Here is a 24785-nt window from a genome sequence, read left to right as displayed (position 1 = left end):
GGAACTCACTCTGTAGACCAGGCTGGCTTCAAACTCAGAAATCCACCTGCCTCTGCCTCCCAAGTGCTGGAATTAAAGGTGTGTGCCACCACGCCCGGCACAGGTATTATATTTTAAAACATGTGAACTTGGCTGTATGGATGGGTGAACAGGCCTAAATAGTAAATATTTTTTAAGGTTATAAAACATGTAAGAGAATTAGAAGCTTTGAGTGCTTATATTTGTGTTTTAGCAACATGTTTTATATTTTGTGCTTTCAGAATTAACATGGTCATGAACTGGTTTTATAAATGGAAAATAAGTGTGCTATGCATAGCTGGAGCTGGAGCTGGAGCTGGAGCTCAGAGGCCATACACTTTCCTAACAAGGATGTGCCTAGGCTTAATCCCCACCCAGTACAGGGGAAAGTGTGGAGCACCATCACTTTGAGCCCTGAGTAAATGTTGTTTTGCTTTCTTCTCCTCAGTTCCCTCCAGCATATGCAGGCATATCTGAGGTGAATCAACCTGCTGAATTGATGCCCCAATTCTCCACAATTGAGTACATGATCCAGGTAATTTTGTCATGTGTTTAATGAATACTGTTAAATTGGTGTCTTTTGAAATCCTTGGAGTTCTGTGTCTCTCACCTGTTCTCAAGAGGAAAAGCTGGTGTGCATGGGAGCGGGATTCTAGATGGTACGTTCTAGAACATTTGTGTTCATGGGTTCAGGATTCTAGACAATATGTTCTAGAACATTTGTGTGCATGGGCGCAGGGTTCTAGATGGTATGTTCTAGAACATTTGTGTCGATGGGAGCAGGATTCTAGACAATATGTTCTAGAACATTTGTGTTACTGGCGTTATTTTCAGGTCTTGACCCAGGCTTCAAAAAAGATGGAGCTGACCAAATTTAAAGCCTATCTTCCACAGCCTTCCACATCTCTCCTGAAGACGCTTCGTATTCTAGGTGGTCAGTTTAAAAAGTAGTGTCTCCCTTCCTGCCACTGGCCCATGTGTGCTAGAAGGAGAGATAGGTTCGCAAGGATCAATCTTGCTCTGAGTTAAATCCTGCAGTCTGTTTCCTTTCCTACCTACCTGCTCATAGCTGCTACCTTTGTTTCTCCCTAAGTGTTCTGGGACGTACTTCCCTCACCCACCCTTCCCATGATCTCCCTTTCTTGAACATGATTTCAGTAAAATCAGCAACCAAATGCAGCTAAAGAGATGAACAGTGGTGGGGGTTAGCCTGGGCTAGAAAGGTCAGACCCACCCCTTCCTCTTAAGAGTGACCTCTTTCTTCCACATCCCCTATCTCATTTGGTAGAGCCTACACTGACGTACTATTCAGAACATACTAGACTCCACCCACCACTCCTCTCAACCCTAGCCCTCCTGGGCCATGTGCCTCCTTTCACTAGATACATTGACAGTCTCTTAGTTATCTCCCTCATTTCTCTTTGTTTGTGTTTTATTCTTAACCCAGCAGCCGGTGTAACTCTATAGAGACTGGCATTCACTGAGACTGTTCGCTCACTGATAGACTGGACTGGCCCCTCCTCACCCAAGGCAAAACATAGCCTCCAAGGCCCCACCCCGAGTGTCCCTATTCAGCTCCATGGGCCTTCTTGCCTCCTCAGGTGTCCCGGCTGCAGGAGGGTGTTTGATTTCTCTTTTCCTCGGGTTGGGGTTCTTTTTGCTCTGCATTGCTCTCCATTTCCCTCCCTCCTTCTCCCCACAACTATGATTTGTTTGTGTTTGTGTGTATGCATGCATATATGTTTGCATACATGTATGTGCATGTGTGTATATGAGTGTGTATGTGTGTGAGCGTGTGCATTTGTGTGTGTATGTCTGTGTATATGAGTGTGTATATGTGTTTATGCATGTGCGTGAGTTTGTGTTGTGGGGGCATTATGTGGCAGTCAGAGGACAATTTGTGGAGCTAATACTTATACCTTGTGGGTCCTGGGGATTGAGTGCAGGTCATCAGGCCTTGTTTGCCTTTATCTGCCAAGCCATCTTGTCACCTCAGCTTTTACCTTCTTAATGAAGCTGCCCTCAACTCTCTCTTTGTTTTTTATTTAATTACTTTTTTAGACATAGTCTCACTATGTAGCTGTGGCTGTCCTAGGACTCAGTATATAGATCAGGCTGGCCTCAGTCTCACACAGACTCATCTGCCTCTTCTTCCTGAGTGCTGGGGTTAAAGTCATGGGCCAGCATCCCCAGCCATGATCCCTGTTTAACACAGGGACCTGGCACCTTCCTCCATCTTAAGTGTCGCTGCTCCCTGTCTTCCTTCCCCAGGTTTGTTCCTTTGGTGGACAGGAGTCTTTGTTCCTTCTGTTCAGTGCTGTATTCCAGGGTCTTCAGTAGTGTCTGGCACATAGTAGATACTGAATATTGAATACATTTTTAGGTTTATGTTTGTTTTGATAGACTCTGGGTCCTCATCACTTGATGAGGTATCCATCAGTTGATGAGGTAAAGCTGATGTAGATTCTTACCTACCTAGCCCTTATCTCCCTGGATATTTACAGGCATAGAGACATGCTATACCTGATTTGTCTTGTGGAATGCAGGTTTGTGTCTTGTGAAGAAGCAGGAGCAGGGGTAGATCTGTGATGTTTGTTTACTTTTCATGTTAATGAAAATTACAGAAATTGGGTCTCTGATGTTTATTGTTTACTTTTCATGTTAATGAAAATGACAGAAATTGGGTCTCTCTGTGCTCGCTGGTTATGTCTGTGTGTATACTGATCATCACGCCGTTTTTCTTTTCCCGAAGAGAGGTGCTCGGTCTCCTCTGATCTTTCTCTATGTGGTTGACACGTGTTTGGAGGAAGATGACCTTCAAGCACTCAAAGAGTCCCTGCAGATGTCTCTGAGTCTCCTTCCTCCAGATGCCCTGGTTGGTCTCATCACTTTTGGGAGGATGGTGCAGGTTCACGAGCTAAGCTGTGAAGGAATCTCCAAGAGCTATGTCTTCCGAGGGACCAAGGATTTAACTGCAAAGCAAATACAGGTTAGTGCCTTAGAAAGAAGCAGGAGCAAGCGTAGATCTGTAATGGTATTATTTGCTTTTAGTGTTAATGGAAATTGGATCTTTCTGGTTTTCCCTTTCAGGAGATGCTGGGCCTGACCAAGTCAGCCATGCCTGTGCAGCAAGCCAGACCTGCTCAACCTCAGGAGCAGCCTTTTGTTTCTAGCAGGTGAGGCGCCGGTATACAGTGTCACGTGTTCTGTGGTGGGCGTGCCTAACAGCCCAGGTGACTAGGAAGAGCAATCCTAGGACTTACCTAGGTCCTTAGTTCTAAGAAAATAAATAAATAAATAAAGACTAAGCCAATTAATATTCAGTGTCTCATAGAAACATTTTGACACATGGTTTTTATCCTTGATCTTTAAGTAAAGCTGACAAAACATAAAACACTCCTTTGGGTATTTTTAAATAAGTCTGTGAGGAGGCACTCACTTCCTTCAGTATATTGAAAGCCTCTGGTTGCTGGAGATAGCCTCCACTCTGTTCAGAAGCCAGAGTGTTTCTCTCTTTGTAGCTTCTAAGTCTCAAGGGGCTTGCAAGCGGGAGCTATTAAGCCTGGAGAAGACTGTCCACGTTTATCAGTAGGATTTCCTTGCTGCTTACAATCTAATGAAGCTTACTTTTCTCTTTTCCTTTTGTTTTTTTAATGATACACGCATAAATGTGTGATCATTAGATTTTATGGCATATTTCACAGTAAAATTCTGTATTTATAGAGATAATTTTGAAGGAAAAAGTTTTGAGTTTTTCCTGTTAGATAATTGTTTTGAAGAGTGGTTAATTGTGTGACCTAGGGTTGAAGGTCAAGGTACTTTAATAAATCACAACCCATGTCCCCTTTTGAAATCATACAGATTTCTACAGCCCATTCACAAGATTGACATGAACCTCACAGATCTTCTCGGGGAGCTGCAGAGGGACCCATGGCCAGTAACTCAGGGGAAGAGACCACTGCGGTCCACTGGTGTTGCTTTGTCCATTGCTGTTGGCTTGTTGGAGGTAATTCAGATTTTTATAGAGACCTATCGAACCATACAAGCTGTCCTTTTTTTTCTTTTTGAAAGATTTATTTAATTTATGTATATGAGTACACCATTGCTGTCTTCAGACACACCAGAAGAGGGCATCAGATCCCATTACAGATGAGCCACCAAGTGGTTGCTGGGAATTGAACTCAGGACCTCTGGAAAAGCAGTCAGTGCTTTTAGCCATACAAGCTATTCTTGTTCTTGTTAGCTTTCCTGGAAAATTTGTTGTGCCTTAAGTTAGCCCTTTTGTTTATATATCAGAAAATGTTTCAGTCATTATTGTCTACATTGAGGAGGACCTCAGTATTTTGCAAATACCAAAATTTTTGTGAAAAAACTAAAGGAATTGGAGCAGTGGAAAGTGCTTTCAGTGAAGTATATAGAAATCCAAATCGTATGGCTGGGAGAAAGTACGAACCACTCTTCTCTCCTGCCGCGAGTGTTACTCTGCGCAGACCCTGTGAGAGGGCAGGGATGTGGGAGCTGTCTTAGGAGGTCTTGAATACAGAAGCCAGAACCATGCTCAGAGGTGGAACTGTGTGTTTCTGCCACAGTCTTCTCTCTAACTCTATTTTCAGGGTACTTTCCCAAATACTGGAGCCAGGATCATGCTGTTCACTGGCGGGCCCCCGACCCAAGGACCTGGCATGGTGGTTGGAGATGAGTTGAAGACTCCTATTCGTTCCTGGCACGACATTGAGAAAGATAATGCACGATTCATGAAGAAGGCAACCAAGGTTGGTACCCTCGGATTCCAGCTATAATGACAGTCACACAGCCACATGCGGGCTGCTCTGATTAATGATGGCCACCTGCTACGTAGTGATTGTGTAGTGACACTCTTCATGTCTTGCCTCCTTTGAACTTATGGACCCTGCCTGACTAGTTAGAGTGAACAGCTTTAGAGTGTTTAAGGAGTTTTGACTCTAAGCTGCGTTTTGACTTTACACAAGTTTTTATAGGTGGTGAACAAATGCTCCTGTTGTCGATTATATCCTTAGGTGTGGTAAGATGTACCTTGGGAACTATATTCTGTCTCCTAATAGTTTTCTTTCTTTACAGCATTATGAGATGCTTGCTAATCGAACTGCTACAAATGGCCACTGCATTGATATTTACGCTTGTGCCCTTGACCAAACTGGACTTCTGGAGATGAAGTGCTGTCCAAATCTTACAGGGTATGTTCACGTCGAACACCTGGGAAATAGGGGAGGAATGAATGATGGAGTTAGAGGGGTGAATGAGGCCAGCTTCCGAGTTTTCAGGTTGTTCTGAGGTTTGGAATCAGTGTTGGTCTGAGGTTTTGAATGGTTGGCTGGGAAGGGACTGTGGGTCCTGTGGAAGAAGAAGCAGTGCTTAGAAGACGTCTCAGGATTTCACTGGGAACAAGTTGCATCTGAGTAACTTTGTTTCTTCTTTGGAGTTGTTAGACTTGCCAGCATAATAGGCCATCAAGCTAGTGTAGAGTACCTGGCCTCCAGCAGTACACGTCTGTGATAATGAGTAAATGCCATCTGAGTCTCAGTGTCAAGTAATTAGAAGAAGCGTGACCTGGCTAATGACTCTGTGATGAATGTCAGTCGCACTGTCACTTTATGGGGTACACTTGCTACCAAGTCCTATTGTCCTCAAGTGAACACATAGAATAAATTCTCAGCTTTCGGTGATCAGGAACTTCGGGCTCCCGGGAACTGATTAGGAGTGTTCTTTGGCTTTCTTCAGACCCTCTCCATCCAGAGCTCTTGGGGAGCAGTGCTCTAGATTTGGGTGCTCGTGAACGTGCAAGAAGCACTGAGGTGGAGCCCTGAGTCTGAGGCTCAGCTGCACATTAGTGTTGCCTAGGGAACTCTGGTGAAAGGACAATGAGAGAAGCTGCTGTGTCTGTCATGTTCTCCACCCCCAGCCCCCTACAGCCTAATGCAATGGACACGGATCGTGGCTTGGGTATCAGCGTTCTTCAGTTTCCCTCCAGTGATTCTAATATAGAACAGTTTGAGCACACACAGCCTTGGTTTCTCTAGGGTCCTCTTAGCCCTCATTTCCCACTTGCTGAATCGGAACCTACATTTGCCCAAGATCCTATGGACTGGAATACAATGCACAGTCCGAGGAGCCATAGCTACAGAGAGCCATGTGTGGGGCTGGAGATTCTGTAGCTCTTTTCCCTTTAACTTAAATTTTATTTATTTGTGTGTGTGTGTGTGTGTGTGTGTGTGTGTGTGTGTGTGTGTGAGAGAGAGAGAGAGAGAGAGAGAGAGAGCGAGCCATGTAGACATGTAGAGGTCAGAGGACACTGTGGGAGTTAGTTATCTTAGTTATCTTTCTTTACTGTGTGGAACTCAGATTGAACTTTGGTTGCTTGGTGGCAAGCACTTTACTTGTTGAACCAACTCGTGGTCCATACTTCTGCCTTTCTAATCAACCTCTGTAGTGATTCTTCTCTGCTCTCTTAGAAGATAGGATCTAAGGCATTTGAAACTGTCGGAGTGGGTCAGATGTACTAGAGATGGCGGGCGTATCTGTAACACCAGTACTCTGGAGGATCTTGTGATCAAGGCTAGCCTGGGCTGCATAGCAAGACGTTGTCTTTAAAAAGAAAAGCCCCCTTCCCAAAAGGAAACAAAAAACAATAGCACAAGTGCTAGCAAGATGGCTCAGTAGGCGGCTGGAGACATGGTTCAAGGGTTAAGAGGACTGACTGCTATTCTGGAGGTCCTGAGTTCAACTCCCAGCAACCACATGGTGGCTCACAACCATCTGTAATGGAATCTGATGCCCTCTCCTGGTGTGTCTGAAGACAGCTACAGTGTACTCACATACCTAAAATAAATAAATAAATAAATAAATAAATATTTAAAATAAATAAATAAAAAAGATGGCTCAGCACGGAAAGGTATCTGCCTGCCACCAAGTCTGAGACATTTAGTCCCTGGTCCTCATACATGGAAGGAGACAACCAACTTTTGCAGGTTGTCCTCTGACCTCTGTACCCTCCATGGCATATGTACACCCACACATAAACTTACTACACACATATGTGGAGATGGACACATGTAATGAGGTGTGTGGTGGGGGAGGGAACACTAAAACAGCCTTGAAAACAACAGAAGTCCAGGTTCTGGTCTAGGAGGATGAATGCAGGCAAAGACACAGTGACTCCAGCCTGGACTAGAGGGTAGTAGATGGTTTTCCTGGAAAATCACTGGGGAACCCTTAGTGCTGGGTTTTTCTGCTGAGATAGTGTGCTTTTTCTTTTAAACATTCAGTTTGGGGGCGGGGGTGGACGTAAGTACATACATACATACGTATGTGATGACCTGGAGACACCTGATGGGGAGGAAGGAAATGCTGGCGACTGCTAAAACATTTTAGGTGGAGAATTCTAAGAAAGAGAGATAACCCAAAATACTCCCCAGCTGCAGTTCATGTGTGCATGCGTGCTTTTGTGTGTGTGTGTGAGAGAGAGAGAGGGAGAGGGAGAGAGAGAATCAGTAATTTATTTTTGCTGAAGAGTTTGTTGATTGAAGGGGCATTGTTTGTTTAGGGTCTTACTGTGTAGCCCTGGATGGCCACGAGCTTACAGTTCTTCTGCTCCAGCCTCCTCAGTTCTGGAGAGTAGGAGTTTACCACCTATTGGAATGATTGTAGATTCATGGGACTAGTGAGTGTGAAGGGAGTGTAGAGGAGGTCTTTACATTCTTCATTTAGCATCCCCGAGGGTAGCACTTAAGCCAAATATACCACTCAGCTTCAAGAATGGAAATGGCACAGTGCAGTTACTAAAACTGCAGGCTGTGGGTTTCCTCCAGACGGGTGCTTGTTTTATTTCTATGTGAGTATAACCAGCAAGATTTTACTATCTCTGTACATTTGTGTATGGTGATGAAAATATAGAATTGGCATCTTAAAATATCTTTAAACGATTTTTACATTTACTTCTTTTGTATGTGTTTATGTGTGTGTATGTATGTGGATGCACATACATGCTATGGGACTTGTATGGAAGGCAGGGCCACCTGTGGGGAGCTGGTTCCTTCTCTCTACTATGTGGGTCCTAGGATTGATTGAACTGAAGTTATCAGGCTTAGTGGTACCCTTACCCACCGAGGCACCTTCTCACCCACCTAGAACTGTTCTAAGGGTTCTTTAATGTTTTCGAGATGGTTTCTTCCCTAAGTACAAATAGAACTTGTTGTTTTTCATTTAAGTTAATCAGTAGCACCTGTGTGGACATGGCGTTCTCCCCCCCCCCTTCCCACCCCCCACTCCCCCACCCCCGTGCGTGTGTGTATATGTGTGTAAATTGTTTGTGAATCTTAAGGGAACAACCAAATGACTTCCAATCCTTTTAAATGTATACTTTCTTCCTTTCTTATCTAGAGGCCACATGGTGATGGGAGATTCTTTCAACACTTCTCTTTTCAAGCAGACATTCCAAAGAATTTTTAGTAAAGACTTCAATGGAGATTTCAGAATGGCGTTTGGTGCTACGTTGGATGTAAAGGTGCAGTGGGCTTTTAGAAAAGTTGTATTTTAACTACCTTATATAATTAGCTTATAGAACTTTCCTATGTCCATGATAAATATTTATTTATTTATTATTTATCCGAGGCAGGGTCTCACTGTGTGCACCTTCAGCTGACTTGTAATCATTATATAGACCAGGCTGGCCTCGGACTCTCTCTGTGCTGCACTGTACTCATCCATATTACAGACATTTGAAACTTCACTGGCATTAGTGTGGTTCAGTTCAGACCCTGCAGCCTCAGCTGCTAGACATAAGCTTTAATGACCACTTGAAAGGATCCAACCAGGCGGGTATCACAAAGTTTGCTTCTCAAGGGTTACCCATGTGTTTATTAAAGTCCTAAACAGAAAGTTCCTCTTCCCCCAGGCCCTGCTCTGTTCCACCCTGGTTTAGGATAGGAGAGTTAGTGGGGTTCGGGGTGGGTGTTGGTTACTGTACTGGGGCTTGACAACAGGCAAGTCACACTCGGTCAGTATCCACCCAGCTACAGGTGTGAGCCACTGCACTGCAGAGTGGGATTTAGATTTGAGAGGAACCCAGGTGTTCTGGTACTGTGTGGGAAACCAGAGTCCTAGACAGCAGACTCTTACGTAATTGAGAAACCAAGAAAAGGGGCAGTTAGGAACTTGATTAGAGAATTAGAGAAAAGCATTAAATTGTCTAGGGTAAGCTTTACGCAGCATTTTTATATGTCTAAGGGGTCTGCTTGATTGCTTACTTAGCAGAGTTGGAGGTTGTTAAAGAAAGGGCTAGGGAGCTGGCTCAGAGGATGTAGTGCCTGCTGCTCAAGCATCCGTGCCTTGAGTTAGTTCTCCAGCATCTATGTAAAAGCATAAGAGGAATGGACTGAGCACACGCCTTTAATCCCAGCACCACGGAGGCAGAGGCAGGTGGATCTCTGAGTTCGAGGTCAGCTTGGTCTACAGAGAAAGTTCTAGGACAGCCAGGGCTACACAAAGAAACCCTGTCTCAAACCATCCCTGCTCTAAAAGAAAAAGAGGTATGGACTGAATTAATTTTATTGAAATGAACTCAGATTTTAAAATATTCATTTGTTTAAAAAAAAAATTCATTCTTCCAGAGGCAGAAGAATCTGTGAGTTCAAGGCCAGTCTGGTCTATGTAGTGAGCTCCAGAACAGCCAGGAGTACATAGAGAGGCCCTGCCTCAAAGAAAAGAAAAGGAAAGAAGAGAAAAAGAAAAAGATCTCCATTGGTCTTATTATGTTAGGGTTTGTGAATTAAGTATTTTTAAAGGAATGTAAAACAATGTTTACTGAATAGAGATTTGTAAATAAGTATGAGTGTGCATGGTATTTGGAGAAGAATGTAATATAATTGGTAGAGTCATTACCTTTCATATATATACTAGTTTCAAAGGTTGAAAATGAATAGAGTTGAAAATGCCACCTGGCCAGGGATGGTGGTGCCAGTCTGTATCCCAGCATTTAGGCAGAGGTAGGAGGGTTGTGACCATAAGTTCACTTGGGCTATCTATAGATTTCCAGGTTAGTCCCAGCTACTTCTTGGGCATCCTGCTTCAAGTCAGACAAATGAACTTTGTCTTATTTGTTTTGATTTTGAGACAGTCTCATGAGCTCAAGCTGACCACAAATTCACTGTACAGCTAGGCTGGCCTTAAACTCTTCTCTTTTGCCCCAGCCTGTGGAGTATTAGTACTCTATCATTACACCTGGTCTTCTGATTTTTTATTTTTTTTAATTTTTTTTTTTTTTTTTGGTTTTTCAAGACGGGGTTTCTCTGTGCAGCCCTGGCTGTCCTGGAACTCACTCTGTAGACCAGGCTGGCCTCGAACTCAGAAATCTGCCTGCCTCTGCCTCCCAAGTGCTGGGATTAAAGGCGTGCACCACCATGCCCGGCATCTTGATGTATTTTCTAAGGTGGATTTTGTTGAAGCTTTAATCAGCTCCTAGCATTCTTGGAAAAGCCCAAGTGGGCTTTTAGATAGTGTACTGGCTATTTTTGTGTCAACTTGACACAGCTGGAGTTATCACAGAGAAAGGAGCTTCAGTTGAGGAAATGCCTCCATGAGATCCAACTGTAAGGCATTTTCTCAATTAGTGATCAAGGGGGAAAGGCCCCTTGTGGGTGGGACCATCCCTGGGCTGGTAGTCTTGGGTTCTATAAGAGAGTAGGCTGAGCAAGCCAGGGGAGGCAAGCCAGTGAAGAACATCCCTCCATGGCCTCTGCATCAGCTCCTGCTTCCTGACCTGCTTGAGTTCCAGTCCTGACTTCCTTTGGTGATGAACAGCAGTATGGAAGTGTAAGGCGAATAAACCCTTTCCTCCCCAACTTGCTTCTTGGTCATGATGTTTGTGCAGGAATAGAAACCCTGACTAAGACAAATTGGTACCAGCAGAGTGGGGTATTCCTGTGACAACCTGACCATGTTTTGGGGAGGACTGTGGAAGGACTTTGGAACTTTGGGCTTGAAGATCCATTCGTTGTTAAGAGCTCTGTCAGATGTTGTGTAGGAGCTTGGAAGATAATGCTGAGAACAGTGCAGAAGATGGAGGCCTGGTTTGTGAAGTTTCAGAGGGAAAATTAAAGACTCTCTTCAGGGGCATTGCTGTTTTTATTGTGAAGATTTTGTAGTTCTGGTTAGCTGGGGCTGAAGAATCAGCTGTGATTAACAAGATACCAGAACTACTAAAGCAAAAACTTTGCATTACTGGGACTATTGATGCTGGTTAGCTGGAGCTAAGAAATTAGCGGTGATTAAGAAGAGACCAGCATCGTTGAGGTGACATCTTCTGGGAAGTGTTTTCTGAAAGCACAAAGAGGCTGTGTTCCAGAGATAGGCAAGGTTGTACTACTTCTGCAGTGGGACTTGGTAATGTGTAAGGGTCACCCAGGTGGTACTGGTTTTGAAGGCATGAAGGGGTCACACAGCAGCTCAGGCTCGGCACTGTGAGAGACCATGGAAGGCCATTGGTGAAGGTGCAGCCCCAGTTGTAATTGAAGGCCCAGGACTGAAGGGGTCACGCAGTGTTTTGGAGATGCCAGTACCACGAGATGACCACCAAGAGCAGCAGCAGCAGTGGAGTACAGGCATCTGGAGCCCAGAGGACGATGTGTGTGCTACAAAGGGCATGGCTGGAGAAGTGACCCAAGCCCTTGGAGGAGCCCAGAAGATTGTGAGTTGGATCCCAGACGTTGGACGGTTGGAGATTGATTTTTGCTTTGATTGTGACTGTGCCCTGATATTTTCCCTCTTGAAGGAAGAAACTGTTTTAGTGGAGCCCACAGTTAAGAGACTTTTAATTGTAAAAAGACTTTGGATTTTAAAAGAGATGGATATTTTAAAGAGATTGAAATTTTAAGAATATGTAAAGACTGTGGGACTTTTAAAGTTATTTAGATCTTGGGGATGAATAAGAATGTAAGGGTTGAGGCTTACTAGTGATGTGTTTGTGTGTCAAGTTGACAAGGGGTCAATTGTACTGGCTATTTTTGTGTCAACTTGACACAGCTGGAGTTATCACAGAGAAAGGAGCTTCAGTTGAGGAAATGCCTCCATGAGATCCAACTGTAAGGCATTTTCTCAATTAGTGATCAAGGGGGAAAGGCCCCTTGTGGGTGGGACCATCCCTGGGCTGGTAGTCTTGGGTTCTATAAGAGAGTAGGCTGAGCAAGCCAGGGGAGGCAAGCCAGTGAAGAACATCCCTCCATGGCCTCTGCATCAGCTCCTGCTTCCTGACCTGCTTGAGTTCCAGTCCTGACTTCCTTTGGTGATGAACAGCAGTATGGAAGTGTAAGGCGAATAAACCCTTTCCTCCCCAACTTGCTTCTTGGTCATGATGTTTGTGCAGGAATAGAAACCCTGACTAAGACAGATAGTGTAATCCATTAGAGATTTCCTCTGGGAATTTTCCTCTAAGCTTTTATTGTGATCATGGTGGCAGCAGGCTAGCTCTTAACTTATTGTGTGATTTGTTTTAGACCTCTCGGGAACTGAAGATTGCAGGAGCCATTGGTCCATGCGTGTCTCTGAATGTGAAAGGGCCATGCGTGTCAGAAAATGTAAGGAAAATCCCCCTCCTCGCTTGCCCTGGGGTAAACTCATTAGTTAAACCAAACCCTGATGATCTTGCATTGTGGTACCTGGGAGGTGTACTTGTCTGAGAGGAGCTGTAACACTCACTGATGACAACTCCAAAAGGTAATGTCAGTGTCATTTCTTCTGCCCGTTGATCTGTCTTTGAAGGAAACATGGCATCAGGGAGGTTAAGTTAACCCACACACAGGGTTGAAGCTGACCCAGAGGACCCATATCTCAGGTTTGTCCCACTACATCTGATACGTGGATGCTATCTTACTGAGAACAAAAAGCAACTCCCTACAGCAAAGGCAGACATTCAGAATTCTTCCACAGTAACCTGTGTACTTTGTAACTTAGAGTTGGTACCCCGCCTCTATAAGCTGATAATGAGCTTAGGCCACTTAGTCGTTTGGACAGTGGATGATGCAGATGCATATGCACTGTTAGTATGTAAGAGCAAAGTGCAGGCGTCCTTTTGGATAAGTGGCGTTGCTGATGGCCCACATGCTGTGAGTATGTGTTAGCTGCCAACAGACACAGTGTCTGACTTATGAGGTCTCTTCATTGGTTACACACACTGAGTATAACCTTAGTGAAAATGTATCAGTGGGTGTTGCATCAAGGGATGAAATTACAGACTTCCTCTTTGATTAATTTGACCCAGAGCAAGCCCAAGTTTCAGCTCTTTAATTCTCTCTGTGTATCTTCTGTCTGTCCATAGTTACTGGCCTATCTGTAATCTCCATGGGTGTCTGTGTCTTTGCCTGTCTGAATGCTGTCTAGTGTCTCCCTTCCCTTTGTCTGTCTCTGTTCTGTATGAACAACACAGAAAGATCCCATGGAGAAGGAATGAGGGCTTCTTTACAGAACTAACAGTTTTACAAGTGGGAAGGTCATTTTACTGACCCCAGGTAACCCAGAAACACTCAGTACTTACTGCAAACAAGCTGTGTCTGTATGTTGTTTCTAAGATATATGGTGAATATTTGTTGTATAAGGTTGTTTCCAATATGTTGGCTGTTGTTAGCAACATGTATACATATATACACATATATATTACTCTGGGTCAGTGGCATGGAAGAGTATATAACTTAAGATTAAATCTGTGTATTAATTTAGGTTGTAAAAGCTGATTCATGGGCTATCCCAGGCAAGTAAGGTTGGTTGTTACATTCTTATTTTAAGGTTGCACTTCAACAGACTGATTACACAGTAGGATAACCTGTGGCCAAGAGGTGTATTTGGCTGTGAGGTCTAGCAAAAGTTCAGTCTTTTTGAATGCAAGAGTTTTTTCCCCCCCATAAAATTGTATCAGTGAAGCCTCTGAGGTATCCTGGGGTGTAGTTACACAGTCATGCTCTTCCCTTCTTGTCATCCACAGTGGGACGCTGGACTACAGAGCTGTTGTAGATTTAGGGTGCATAGCTACTACTTGCTGAGTGGCCTGGGTATAATTCTTAATACTTTATAGTTCAGTGTTTTTAGAAAATGGGAAAATCGCAGCACCTACTTAAGAATGTTGGGATTGGGCTTGAGAGATGGCTTAGAGGTCGAGAGCACTGACTGCTCTTCCAGAGGTCCTGAGTTCAATTCCCAGCAACCACATGGTGGCTCACTACCATATATAATGAGATCTGGTGCCCTCTTCTGACATGCAGGTATATATGCAGAACACTGTATATAATAAGTAAATAAATAAATTAAAAAAAAAAGTTAGGATTGAATGAGGTTGGTAAGGTGACATACTTAGGACAAGAACACATTGGAGCCTTATACAAGCTGTCCATTATCTCTTTGTTGTTGTTGTTGTTGTTTTTGAGACAGGGTTTCTTTGTATAGACCTGGCTGTCCTGGAACTCACTCTGTAGACCAGGCTGGCCTCGAACTCAGAAGTCTGCCTGCCTCTGCCTCCCAAGTGCTGGGATTAAAGGCGTGTGCCACCACCACCCCCATTTATCTCTTGTATGTCAGAGCAGACATTGACAGGGACTATATAAATGAAAGTTTTGCGGCACTTGGCAGGGGGTTACTATTTGTATACACACCTCTGTAGTCCTTAGATGAGACAGTTTCTGCCCCAAAGCCCATCTGACGGTTATCTATCTCAGTGTGCTAAGTGACTTGCACCACTCCTGTTTGCTTGGGAGGGCTTTGGAAGGCTGCCCCACGCAGAATACTTTCTGTGGGCTTGAAAGTCTCCCTGAGGAAACTGCCTGCAGTAGTTTTAAAAAGATTCCTTAAAAAATTGCACCACACTGGTTAGTCTTCCATTTGAATCAGCATTGAAAGTTTTGATTGGAGGGTGAGGATGCTTTCAGGGTTAAGGAGAGCACAGCTTCAAGCATCCAACGGTCTGGGAAGAGTGCAGTGTGTTCCTGTGTACCCGCCCTGCAGCACCACTGGGTGGTATTGGCAGCATTCCACAGCTGCTGGTGCCGCAGTTGCCCACTGTGTGTAGTTATGATCTCCTGGCATGTCTGCTTTACCAACATTGCTTACAGAAACTTTTGGTAATAATTTTCAGATGTCTTGACACTTGGTTCTTACGTAATACAGTGTGCATGTCCTAAAAATAGGATGTTCTACCAATTCCTCGTCGTCAAGTCTGAGAAAATGAACAGTCATCTCACCATCTAGTACAGTTGCCTGGCCTGCGTTCTCCCCGCTCTGCTCCTGACTGCCCTCTGTAGCTTTGCCAGTCCCAGCAGTGTCGCTTTCAGTTGCACAGCCTTCGTTTCTCAGGACCCAGCCTAGCCCTCACCTTTTGGTCCCTTCTTTCTGTTTCTGTGCTTTTGTTTCCAGACACTGATGTTGAAGCAGTGCTGGATATCTTCTCTAGAGGATCTACGGTCTTGGGGTGTTTGCTTCCTTCCGCACAGTGGTCTTTAAGCTGTTACTCTCCTCCCTGTGCTTGAGTAAATGAAGTTAGGTTTAACGATAAAGTCAGAATCCACTTAAAGCTTCGGTTTGTCCATATGGTTTCCAGTTGATCTGCAGTTCTGCTTTTTGTTCTGTTAGTGATGGAAAAAGCAAATGCAGCTTTCAGACTAATTCCTTCTCAGTTCTTTGTTGACTTCAGTATTATATGCTGTATTTATGTTTTATATATATGATGTATTAAAATAATTTAGAGTGCCAGTATAAAATTTTAATTTAAAAAGTACTATAAATGTAAGCATTAAGAATCCTTCTGGTTTGTAATTACACATTTTCTAGATGGTTTTACTAGAATTTAAAGTTTTGGCTTGGAGCAAATGTCCAAATGTGAACTAACCTGTTCATTGGTACTTTTAATTCCTGGGGTCCCTCGGGGTTTATTTTTGAAATTCCCGTCTCATCCTAGGAGCTTGGTGTTGGTGGCACAAGTCAGTGGAAGATCTGTGGCCTGGATCCCTCATCTACTCTTGGCATCTACTTTGAAGTTGTCAATCAGGTGCATAGCAATTTTCTTCATGTTAGAGTCTCTTCTGATTTATTAGGAGGTGCTCTATCCCTATCTTGGTACCTTTGGTATCCTATTAGGTGTTGTGTTAATTTGGTGTGCTCTTTTAAAAATTCCCTCCAGCATTTAGTTAGACTCAAGCAGCAAATTACTTTATTCCTTTATTGTTGATCTGACAGGGTCCTGAGATGAGTACTGGCTTTTCTTAGTCATCATAACTCATGAATTTTTGAGGGAATCAGTCTTTCTCCAATATTTTTTTATGAAAAATTATAAGTATATAGAATATTTGATAGACTTGTACACTTAACACCTGCAAAACTGCTATTTAGACTCTATAACCTGTTTTACTGCAGTTGCATTGTTAATATCTCCATTTTATTTTGTGTGCTTTTGTGGGTGGAGGGGAGATGAGACAGGGTGTCTTGTAGACCAGTGTGGCTTTGAGCTCCTGATCCTTCTGCTTCCATATTCAGAGTGCTGGGATCACAAGTGTGCATCGCCACACCTGGCTTATTTTTGATGTCTCAGAGCAACTTGCAGTCATCTGTGGCTTTCATCTCTAAATAGTTCAGCAGCAATTCATCAGCTGGTTTACTGTTATGGGGACTGAACCCAAGGCTCATGTATTGTATGCACGTGCTCTGTCACTGAGCTACACACTCAGCCCCAATTCATTTGAATGTGCTAATGTTCCTCCTCCCTCCCCTCTTCTGCCTCTTAGGTAAGACTTATATACAGTGATACCATAGAACATGCAGGTCCTAAGTGTACCCTTGAAAATGTGCCAGAACCTTACTTCAGTGCTTTAGGAGGACCATCTTTAAGTCATGCCTGTGACAGTAACCAGATGTGTGGCCTTTCACCCTGCAGCACAATGCTCCAGTTCCCCAGGGAGGCAGAGGTGCCATCCAGTTTGTCACACAGTATCAGCATTCCAGCACTCAGAAGCGCATCCGAGTGACCACCATTGCCCGAAAGTGAGTGTCTTGTGTCTTTCTTCTTGACCAAGGCTGATGGGTTCCTGTGAGCGGTTTAATTGCTTTGAGTTTACTTTTCTGCTTCCTTAGGTGGTTCTCCCAGCTCATCACTCACTCACTGATCAGCCATTTTTGGTTAACCTAAGTGAACCTTTACATACTTACCAAGAAGAAAGCAGATTTCAGGAGGAATATAGATCATTGAAAATTATTTTTTATTGTTTTGTTTGCTAGATTAAGTGAATCATGCATCTTGTTAAAGGTGTAAACAGAACATAAGTGCAGTTGGCCTCAGTATCCGTCTCTCATAACCATAAATTTAACCATATTGGAATGGAAAGTATTGTTTGACATTACGTCTATATTGAACATGTAGGGACTTTAAAGAAAAAAATTCCATAAACAGTGCAGTATAACAGCTATTTATTTTTGAGATAGAATCTCACTGTGTATCCTTGGCTGGCCTGGAACTTACTGTGTAGACCAGGCTGTCCTTGAAATCACAGAGATCTGCCTGTCTCTGCCTCCTGAGTGCTGGGGTTAAAGACATGTTTTACCATGCCCAGGTGAACTATGCCATTTTATATCAGTGACATTATATCTGAGGGAGGTGGGTCCTGGAATCTGTCCCCAGTAGATAGTGAGAAATAACTACTTACCCTTCCCAGAGTTAAATCTATGTACATTTAACTGCATACCCCCGCTTCTGGGCTGCTTCTACCATATATGTATTGCAGCTTATTTCTTATGTCTGTGTACTTATGTCTGTGTGTGTTTATCTCTGGTGTGCATATCTTGTCTTGTTTATTCAGTGGTCACATACTATTGCACAGTTTGAATGGGATGATGCTATTGTTAAAGGCACTTCAGGTGCTACTCCAGCAGTGCTGCTTTTTGTATTTATTTTTAGGTATTTGCACGTGCAAATATCCACCCCCCTCTCATGATATTATTCTGTATATTACTGGGGACTGAACCAGGGCCTGTCTCTCATGCTCTCTTACTTTACCATAGAACTATACCCTCAGACCCAAATATATTTCTTGTCAGTCATAGTCATTTCATAGAATTGAAATTTTAGACACTGAAAAACTGCTATCCTTTGTGATTTGTTCTCTCCTCAGTATGGTAAGTATCCTGCTACCTCACTAATAGTGGATGATATTAATATTTAAATACAAGTAGTAATATCTCATTTTCATTTAAATTTCCCCATTTATCAGTGAAAAATGATGCTGTTTCTTCTGTGATCTGTGTTCTGGTCGATCGTAGTTCATTTCTTGTGCCCTGATAAAGTACCCTGACTAAAAGCTATGTCAGGGAGAAAGGGTTTATTTTAGCTCACAAGTCCAGGTTATAGTTCATCATAGAGGATAAGTCACTGTGGCAGAAGCTTGAGGGAGCTGCTCACATTTACAGTCAATCCATAGACTGAGAATAAATATGTGCCTGCTACTCAAACATGTCTTCCACTCTTACACAGTCTGGGACCCAAACCCAGGGAATGATACCACTCACAGTGGGTTGGACCTTCCCGCCCCAGTGAAGAAAAAATAAATAAAAACAGCAACAACAAAACATAGCTTAGAGAGATAGCTCGGTGGTTAAGACCACTTGCTCGTGCAGAGGGCTGGAGTTGGGTTTCTAGCACCCATGCTGCATGGTTCACAGCTGCCTGTAACGGTTTCAGACACCCAACTCCCTCTTCTTTTTTTTTTTGTTTTTTGTTTTTTGTTTTTGTTTTTCGAGACAGGGTTTCTCTGTGTAGCCTTGGCTGTCCTGGCACTCACTTTGTAGACCAGGCTGGCCTCGAACTCAGAAATCTGCCTGCCTCTGCCTCCCGAGTGCTGGGATTAAAGGCGTGCGACACCACGCCTGGCTTCAACTCCCTCTTCTTAATTTGAAGGGCATCTATACACACAAACAAAATATAAAATTTTTAAAAAAAGAGGGAAAGGAAAAAAAAAAAAAACCCTTATACGCATGCATCCCTGAGTGAGACTTTCTTCCCAGCTGATTCTAAGTTGTGTCAAGGTGACAGACAGAGCTGAAGTTGTAAATGCTCAGATTTTCATAAGGATTAGCCTGAAGGAAGGCAGTCCAAATTAAGGCTTCCTTACCTTTTGGGTGTCTACTGTTGCAGCTGGTGGATTATGGGAAAGTTTTTCTGTTGTACTTTAGCCGTCAGCCAGCACCTGAGAGTGACTGAAATGATTATCAAATTTCCCTTAACAAAAATGCAAGGCAACCTTGTCTTGGACAATGGAACGGAATCTCCTAGTGGAGATCTGGCCTTGGTAGTTTCCAGTCAGAAGTGTGGTACTAACTCTGGCTGTCAGTTGGGCAGATGCACAGAGTCAGCTGAGGCACATAGAAGCAGCATTTGACCAGGAGGCCGCAGCAGTCTTGATGGCACGGCTTGGAGTGTTCCGCGCAGAGTCAGAAGAGGGGCCTGATGTGCTTCGGTGGCTGGATCGACAACTCATCAGACTGGTAAGATGGGGACAGCACATTGAGTTCAGTCTTTGCGTCTCTTCTACCTTTGAAAAGAAAACTCCCACTTAAACCTATTCTATTTTATGTTTTAAAAGTATTTATTCTTGTACTTGTATGTGCACATGCCAGAGCGTATGTGTGTAGGAACCTGTGGAGGGAAGAAGAAGGTTGGATCTCCTTGGAACTGAAGTTATGGGAGATTGTCAACTGCTGTATTGTTCTGGGAAGTGTACCCCAGGCTTCTGCAAGTACTCTTAACCACTGAGACTTCTTTCCAGTCCCAAACCCTATTACTTATGTAGTCAGACAGCAAGAATGTAACAGTTGCTCACTCTACGCCAAACACTAGCTATGAAAGAAGTGTTAAATGTTCATTTTCATTTGAGGGCTGACATTGCAGTGTATAGGAAACAATATGGAAATTGGGGAGTGGTGCAAATCTATGTGTGCTAAAAGCTGAGTAGAGGAGTTGCTGCTCGTTGCTATGGCCTTGTACCCTAAGAGATTAAAAGGAGACTTTAGAAACTGGACTCCAGCAAGGCAGTGGTGGCGCACACCTTTAATCCCAGCACTCGGGAGGCAGAGGCAGGCTGATTTCTGAGTTCGAGGCCAGCCTGGTCTACAGGGGGAGTTCCAGGACAGCCAGGGCTATACAGAGAAACGTGTCTTGAACAAAACAAAACAAAACAAAAAAAAAGAAGAAGAAAGAAAAAAAAAAAAAGAAGAAAGGGGAAAAAAAAAAGAAGAAATTGGAGTCCAGGCACAGTGAGTTCAGGGAAATACTTTTTATGTATTTATCCAAGTCTGATTAGGAGAGAGGAAACAGACAGAAGCAGCCAAATGTGGTTATGCAGGGCTACAATCTGCACTGTGGAGGCAGTGCCAATAGGAATGGAGTGACCCTTTGGGAAGAAGGAAAGAAGGTTCTGAAAGAACTGCTGAAACCCTCTGAAACAAGTATATAAAATCGAAGTCAAAAAGTCCGGTGGGAGAGATGGCTCAGTAGCTAGGAGTGTGTATTAGTGTTCCAGGGTACCTGAGCTCATTTCCAGCATAAGAACCCTGGAGGGTAGAGGCTCTGGTAGAGTCCAGTAGACCCAGGTGGTGGGCATACCCAGAGAATCCCCTCCCCCTTCAAACTCAGGATAAATCCTGGGTCTTGAGCATGCAAAATATGTGTAATAACAAGACCTGGTAGTTTGTCTACCCTTCATGCCTGAGAGCTAGTCTATAATTCATGAGAAGTAGCATACTACATAGTTCTTTTGTGTGGAACTTTTCTTTTAGTTTATTTTATTTGCATCTGTATTTTGCCTGCATGTATGTTTGTGTGATAATGTTGGATCCCGTGGAACTGGAGTTACAGATAGTTGTGAGCTACCATGTGGGAATTGAATCCAGGTCTGCTGGAAGAGCAGTGAGTGCTCTTAACCTCAGAGCCATCTCTCCAGCCCTGGTCTGGGACTTTTCTAGGTGACACTAACTTAGAGTCTTTCTTTCCTTATTTTCTTTCAACAGTGTCAGAAGTTTGGACAGTATAACAAAGAAGACCCCACGTCTTTCAGATTGTCAGACTCCTTTTCTCTGTATCCTCAGGTAAGAAATATGCTTTTAAAGATAATTACAGAAGAATGAATCATTAGAACTTAACTTCTCATGTTTGGGAAAAAAGGAAGACTTAGGGTTTGAGACTGAATATAGTCACAGGCTTTCACATCTTTTCTGAACCTCTGTTGATGCCAGCCGAGTGTATAGCACTTGGATAGTGCTTTGTATGTGTAAGCAGCCAATATCTGTGTCCTGGGTAAGGATCAGGTCTGCAGAGAGAAGGACAGCGATGACCTGATGGCAGGGCCGCTGACTCTGGCTAACTTGAAAATGTCTATAAAGATGAACCTCGAGAAGTAGAAGCATCCTAAGGTTCCAAATATTAAATTAAGGTTCTTAGTAATAATCGTGACAGCCACTCCCATTTGCAGAATAAGCACTTGAGAATAAACCTAATTCTGTAGTTTACAGGTAAGGAAACTGAGGCACCCAATGTGTGCAGCTTCCCCAGGGTCACCTCCACTGCCGACTGGCTGAGGAGGACTCTGACCTAGCTCTCTGGCTCCTGACTGCTTTCTTGGAATGCTCTGTAGATGAAGTCATAAAAGCCTTTGCAGCTGCTGCCTTCCAGACTGTGCTCCTTCATGTGGGAGCTCTTAAAAACCAAACCAAAAACAAACAAAAGAATTTTAGGCTGGACAAATGGCTCATACATACAATGGTTGCTGCTCTTTCAAGGACCTAAACTGGGTTCCCAGCACCTATAGTTAGTGGCTCAAAACCACTTGTAGCTTTAGCTCTAAGACCTAACACCTTATTGTAGCCTAATTGTGTGCCCATATATGACATACAATGACATAGGCACACACACACACACACACACACACACACATACTCAACTCTCTAGGGCACAGAAATCAGCATTTGAATAATACAAAGACAATCTTACAAAGTGCACAATAATATTATCCTAGTACTGAGCCAAATGTGACACACACTTAATTCCAGCACTTGGAGGGCTGAGGCAGGAGGGTCTCAGGTTTGAGGCCAGACACACAACATCGTTATGCCACAAAACGAGTAAAAGCCACCTTGAATTGTGTGTCCAGTAGAAGGCACTCTCTTTCCCTCTTCTGCCAGCTCTGCTGCACCTTCTTTGTTTCTCTGTGAGCGCACACATCGTTTTCTGCGTTCAGGCTCCTGGTTTAGAGATCCAGAGTAGAGATGAAGAGCTGTGCGTGTCCAGCATCACAGATGTATTCACTTGACTCACTCTTTTGCTTTTGTAAATGCAGTTCATGTTCCATTTGAGAAGATCTCCATTTCTTCAAGTATTTAACAACAGTCCTGATGAGTCGTCCTATTATAGACACCATTTTGCCCGGCAGGATCTGACTCAGTCCCTCATTATGATCCAGCCCATTCTCTATTCTTACTCCTTCCACGGACCACCAGAGGTAAGGCTGAACGGACATACATGCTTTCCTCAGAATGCCATGACTGAATCACGAGGGGTTTTGGTTTTGTAATTTTCCTTCACCAAATACAGTTTTAGGGCAGAATGGTAAACAAAATGTTGAGTTTATAGTAACTTTGTGTTGATTTTGAGTATTTAAAAAAATAGGAAAAGTTAAAAGATAAAGCTTTTTGTATGGGTGTGTGGAAAGTAAGAATAAACTTAAAAAAACAAACAAAAAAATCAAACCAAATCAAAACAAAAAAACCTTGAAAACCATAGTGTTATGAGCTCACATATTTTGCCCAGTAATTCCAACTCATGTGAAGTATCTGAGAAAAATATGACTCTGAATACAAAGAAAGTTTTATGGAAAGAAACAAAAATGAACTTCTGCAAGAGAATTCAGGGTTGGTAGAGAGCTGGCCTTGAATGCATGAGGCCCAGCTACCAGTTTGGAGAGTGGAAGGAAGGTAGCATTGTGTGATGAGGGGAAGCCTTGTGCTGGAACCATTTGCAAAGGGCTTCCTGGCTGTTTTGTAGGCGTGTGCATATGGGGTTGGAGGGATGGCTGTGTAGAGGGGAGACCAATGCCATCTGTCTTTCCATAGCCTGTACTCCTGGACAGCAGTAGCATTCTAGCTGACAGAATTCTGCTGATGGATACTTTCTTCCAAATTGTCATTTACCTTGGTGAGGTAAGGGTGCCATCAGTCTCTTTCTTTTTTTCCAGTTGTTTACTTCAATTTATTGTGTGTGGATGTTTGTGAATCTCTATGACTATGGTACAGCTTGGTTGAGTCATTTCTATCTTTCCACCATCTTCGTCCTGGGGCAGTTACATTCCAGTGGGAATGTGGTCAGAGGACACCTTGTAAGCCAGCTGCTTTCTCCATTCACCACTGAGTCCTGGGGTCAAACTTAGGCACCAGGCTTAGTGCCTAGAGGCCCGTCCTTAGGTGAATTAGTCAGGTGGACAGTTTAACACCAGCTGTCCTGGACTTTTTTCACCTGCTTTGGATGGTGCTCGTGGAAAAATGTCTCAAGTGTTAGTGAAGTCTGCTATCAGTGCCCACAGCAGTTTTGGTTGGTTTGTTTTGGTGTAGACCATAGCCCAGTGGCGGAAGGCTGGATACCAGGACATGCCTGAGTATGAAAACTTCAAGCACCTTCTTCAGGCGCCTCTGGATGATGCCCAAGAAATTCTGCAAGCACGCTTCCCAATGCCACGTTATATCAACACAGAGCATGGCGGCAGTCAGGTGGGTGAGCCCCGTCCCAGCTGTAATGGATTTTTTTGTTGTTATTTCATGACCCATTTTATAGCTATCAATGTAAACAGGCTGGTTACAGTTGTATGTGGTGGGATAAAGTTCCATGCAGTTGGTCTCAGCTATGAGTTTTGTTTTGTTTCAACTGCGTATTTCACTTCCAGGCTGGCCTGAGGCTCACTATGTGGTAGTTGCAGGTTGGTCTTGGACTTGTGATTCCCATACCTCTACCGCTGACATGTGCCTCGCCATGCCTAGTGGTGACTTGTTAAATGAATGTACTAATGCAGAAGTAGAAGATTATTAATATTTTTAGATCATTTGTAGGTGGTGAGCCTGGGCTTAAGATAAAAGCAATAGGATTTCTAAAAAGCAAAAAAAAAAAAAAAAAAAAAAAAGTAATTTAAATAAAGAAATGTCAAATCTACTTTTTTGTACACTAATATTATTTTTAATTTTTAAAATATTTTTTAAAGGCTCGGTTCCTGTTGTCTAAAGTTAACCCATCTCAGACACACAATAACCTGTACGCCTGGGGGCAGGTAAGCCTTGTTGTTGATTTGGGGAGAAGGCCCATCTGTTTTTCTTTAAGGCCTATTTGAGCCTATAGATTGGACCTGTTTTGGTTCTGGGACAGAATGACTTGAATTTTGTAGGGAATGTGGTCTGCAAGTAACATACTTGCGTTGTGAGTCAGGCACGCCCGATGCGGGTCTCCTATATGCAGCTTACTGTGCTAGGGGTAGAATGCACCACCATGGCCTCTCTGCAGCTCTCCTCATGCACATGGAACATGGTCTCACGTTCTGTCTCCTGTCTCTACGGCCTCTTCTGCTCCCTGTTAATCTACCTTTTGGTCACTGTCAGCCTGACTCCATTCCTTAATCATTTCCCACAGTTCTTTCTCTTTCAATGATCCTTAAAATGTTTTAAAATTAAACATGACTTTT

At 43.5% G+C, this 24785-nt stretch overlaps 1 protein-coding gene across 2 annotated transcripts in view; it reads left to right on the top strand.

Moving 5' to 3' along the window:
- Positions 1-24785, top strand: part of Sec23b (SEC23 homolog B, COPII component) — a 34536-nt gene that overhangs the window by 6976 nt on the left and 2775 nt on the right. For both annotated transcript variants that reach the window (XM_021184680.3, XM_021184689.3), the window contains exons 4-19: positions 467-553; positions 2771-3007; positions 3109-3194; positions 3880-4024; positions 4632-4790; positions 5116-5231; positions 8434-8557; positions 12543-12623; positions 15986-16075; positions 16958-17064; positions 19404-19557; positions 21079-21156; positions 22404-22565; positions 23176-23262; positions 23671-23826; positions 24312-24377. In XM_021184680.3, coding sequence (XP_021040339.1) covers positions 467-553; positions 2771-3007; positions 3109-3194; positions 3880-4024; positions 4632-4790; positions 5116-5231; positions 8434-8557; positions 12543-12623; positions 15986-16075; positions 16958-17064; positions 19404-19557; positions 21079-21156; positions 22404-22565; positions 23176-23262; positions 23671-23826; positions 24312-24377 — 1935 coding nt within the window. The remainder of the gene's footprint in view (positions 1-466; positions 554-2770; positions 3008-3108; positions 3195-3879; positions 4025-4631; positions 4791-5115; positions 5232-8433; positions 8558-12542; positions 12624-15985; positions 16076-16957; positions 17065-19403; positions 19558-21078; positions 21157-22403; positions 22566-23175; positions 23263-23670; positions 23827-24311; positions 24378-24785) is intronic.

Source organism: Mus caroli, unplaced genomic scaffold, assembly GCF_978045245.1.
Source record: "Mus caroli unplaced genomic scaffold, Mus_caroli_1 scaffold_2, whole genome shotgun sequence".
In the NCBI taxonomy this organism is placed as follows: Eukaryota; Metazoa; Chordata; class Mammalia; order Rodentia; family Muridae; genus Mus; species Mus caroli.
The sequence above is the reverse complement of the archived record's forward strand: the minus strand, read 5'-3'. Positions and strand labels throughout refer to the sequence as shown.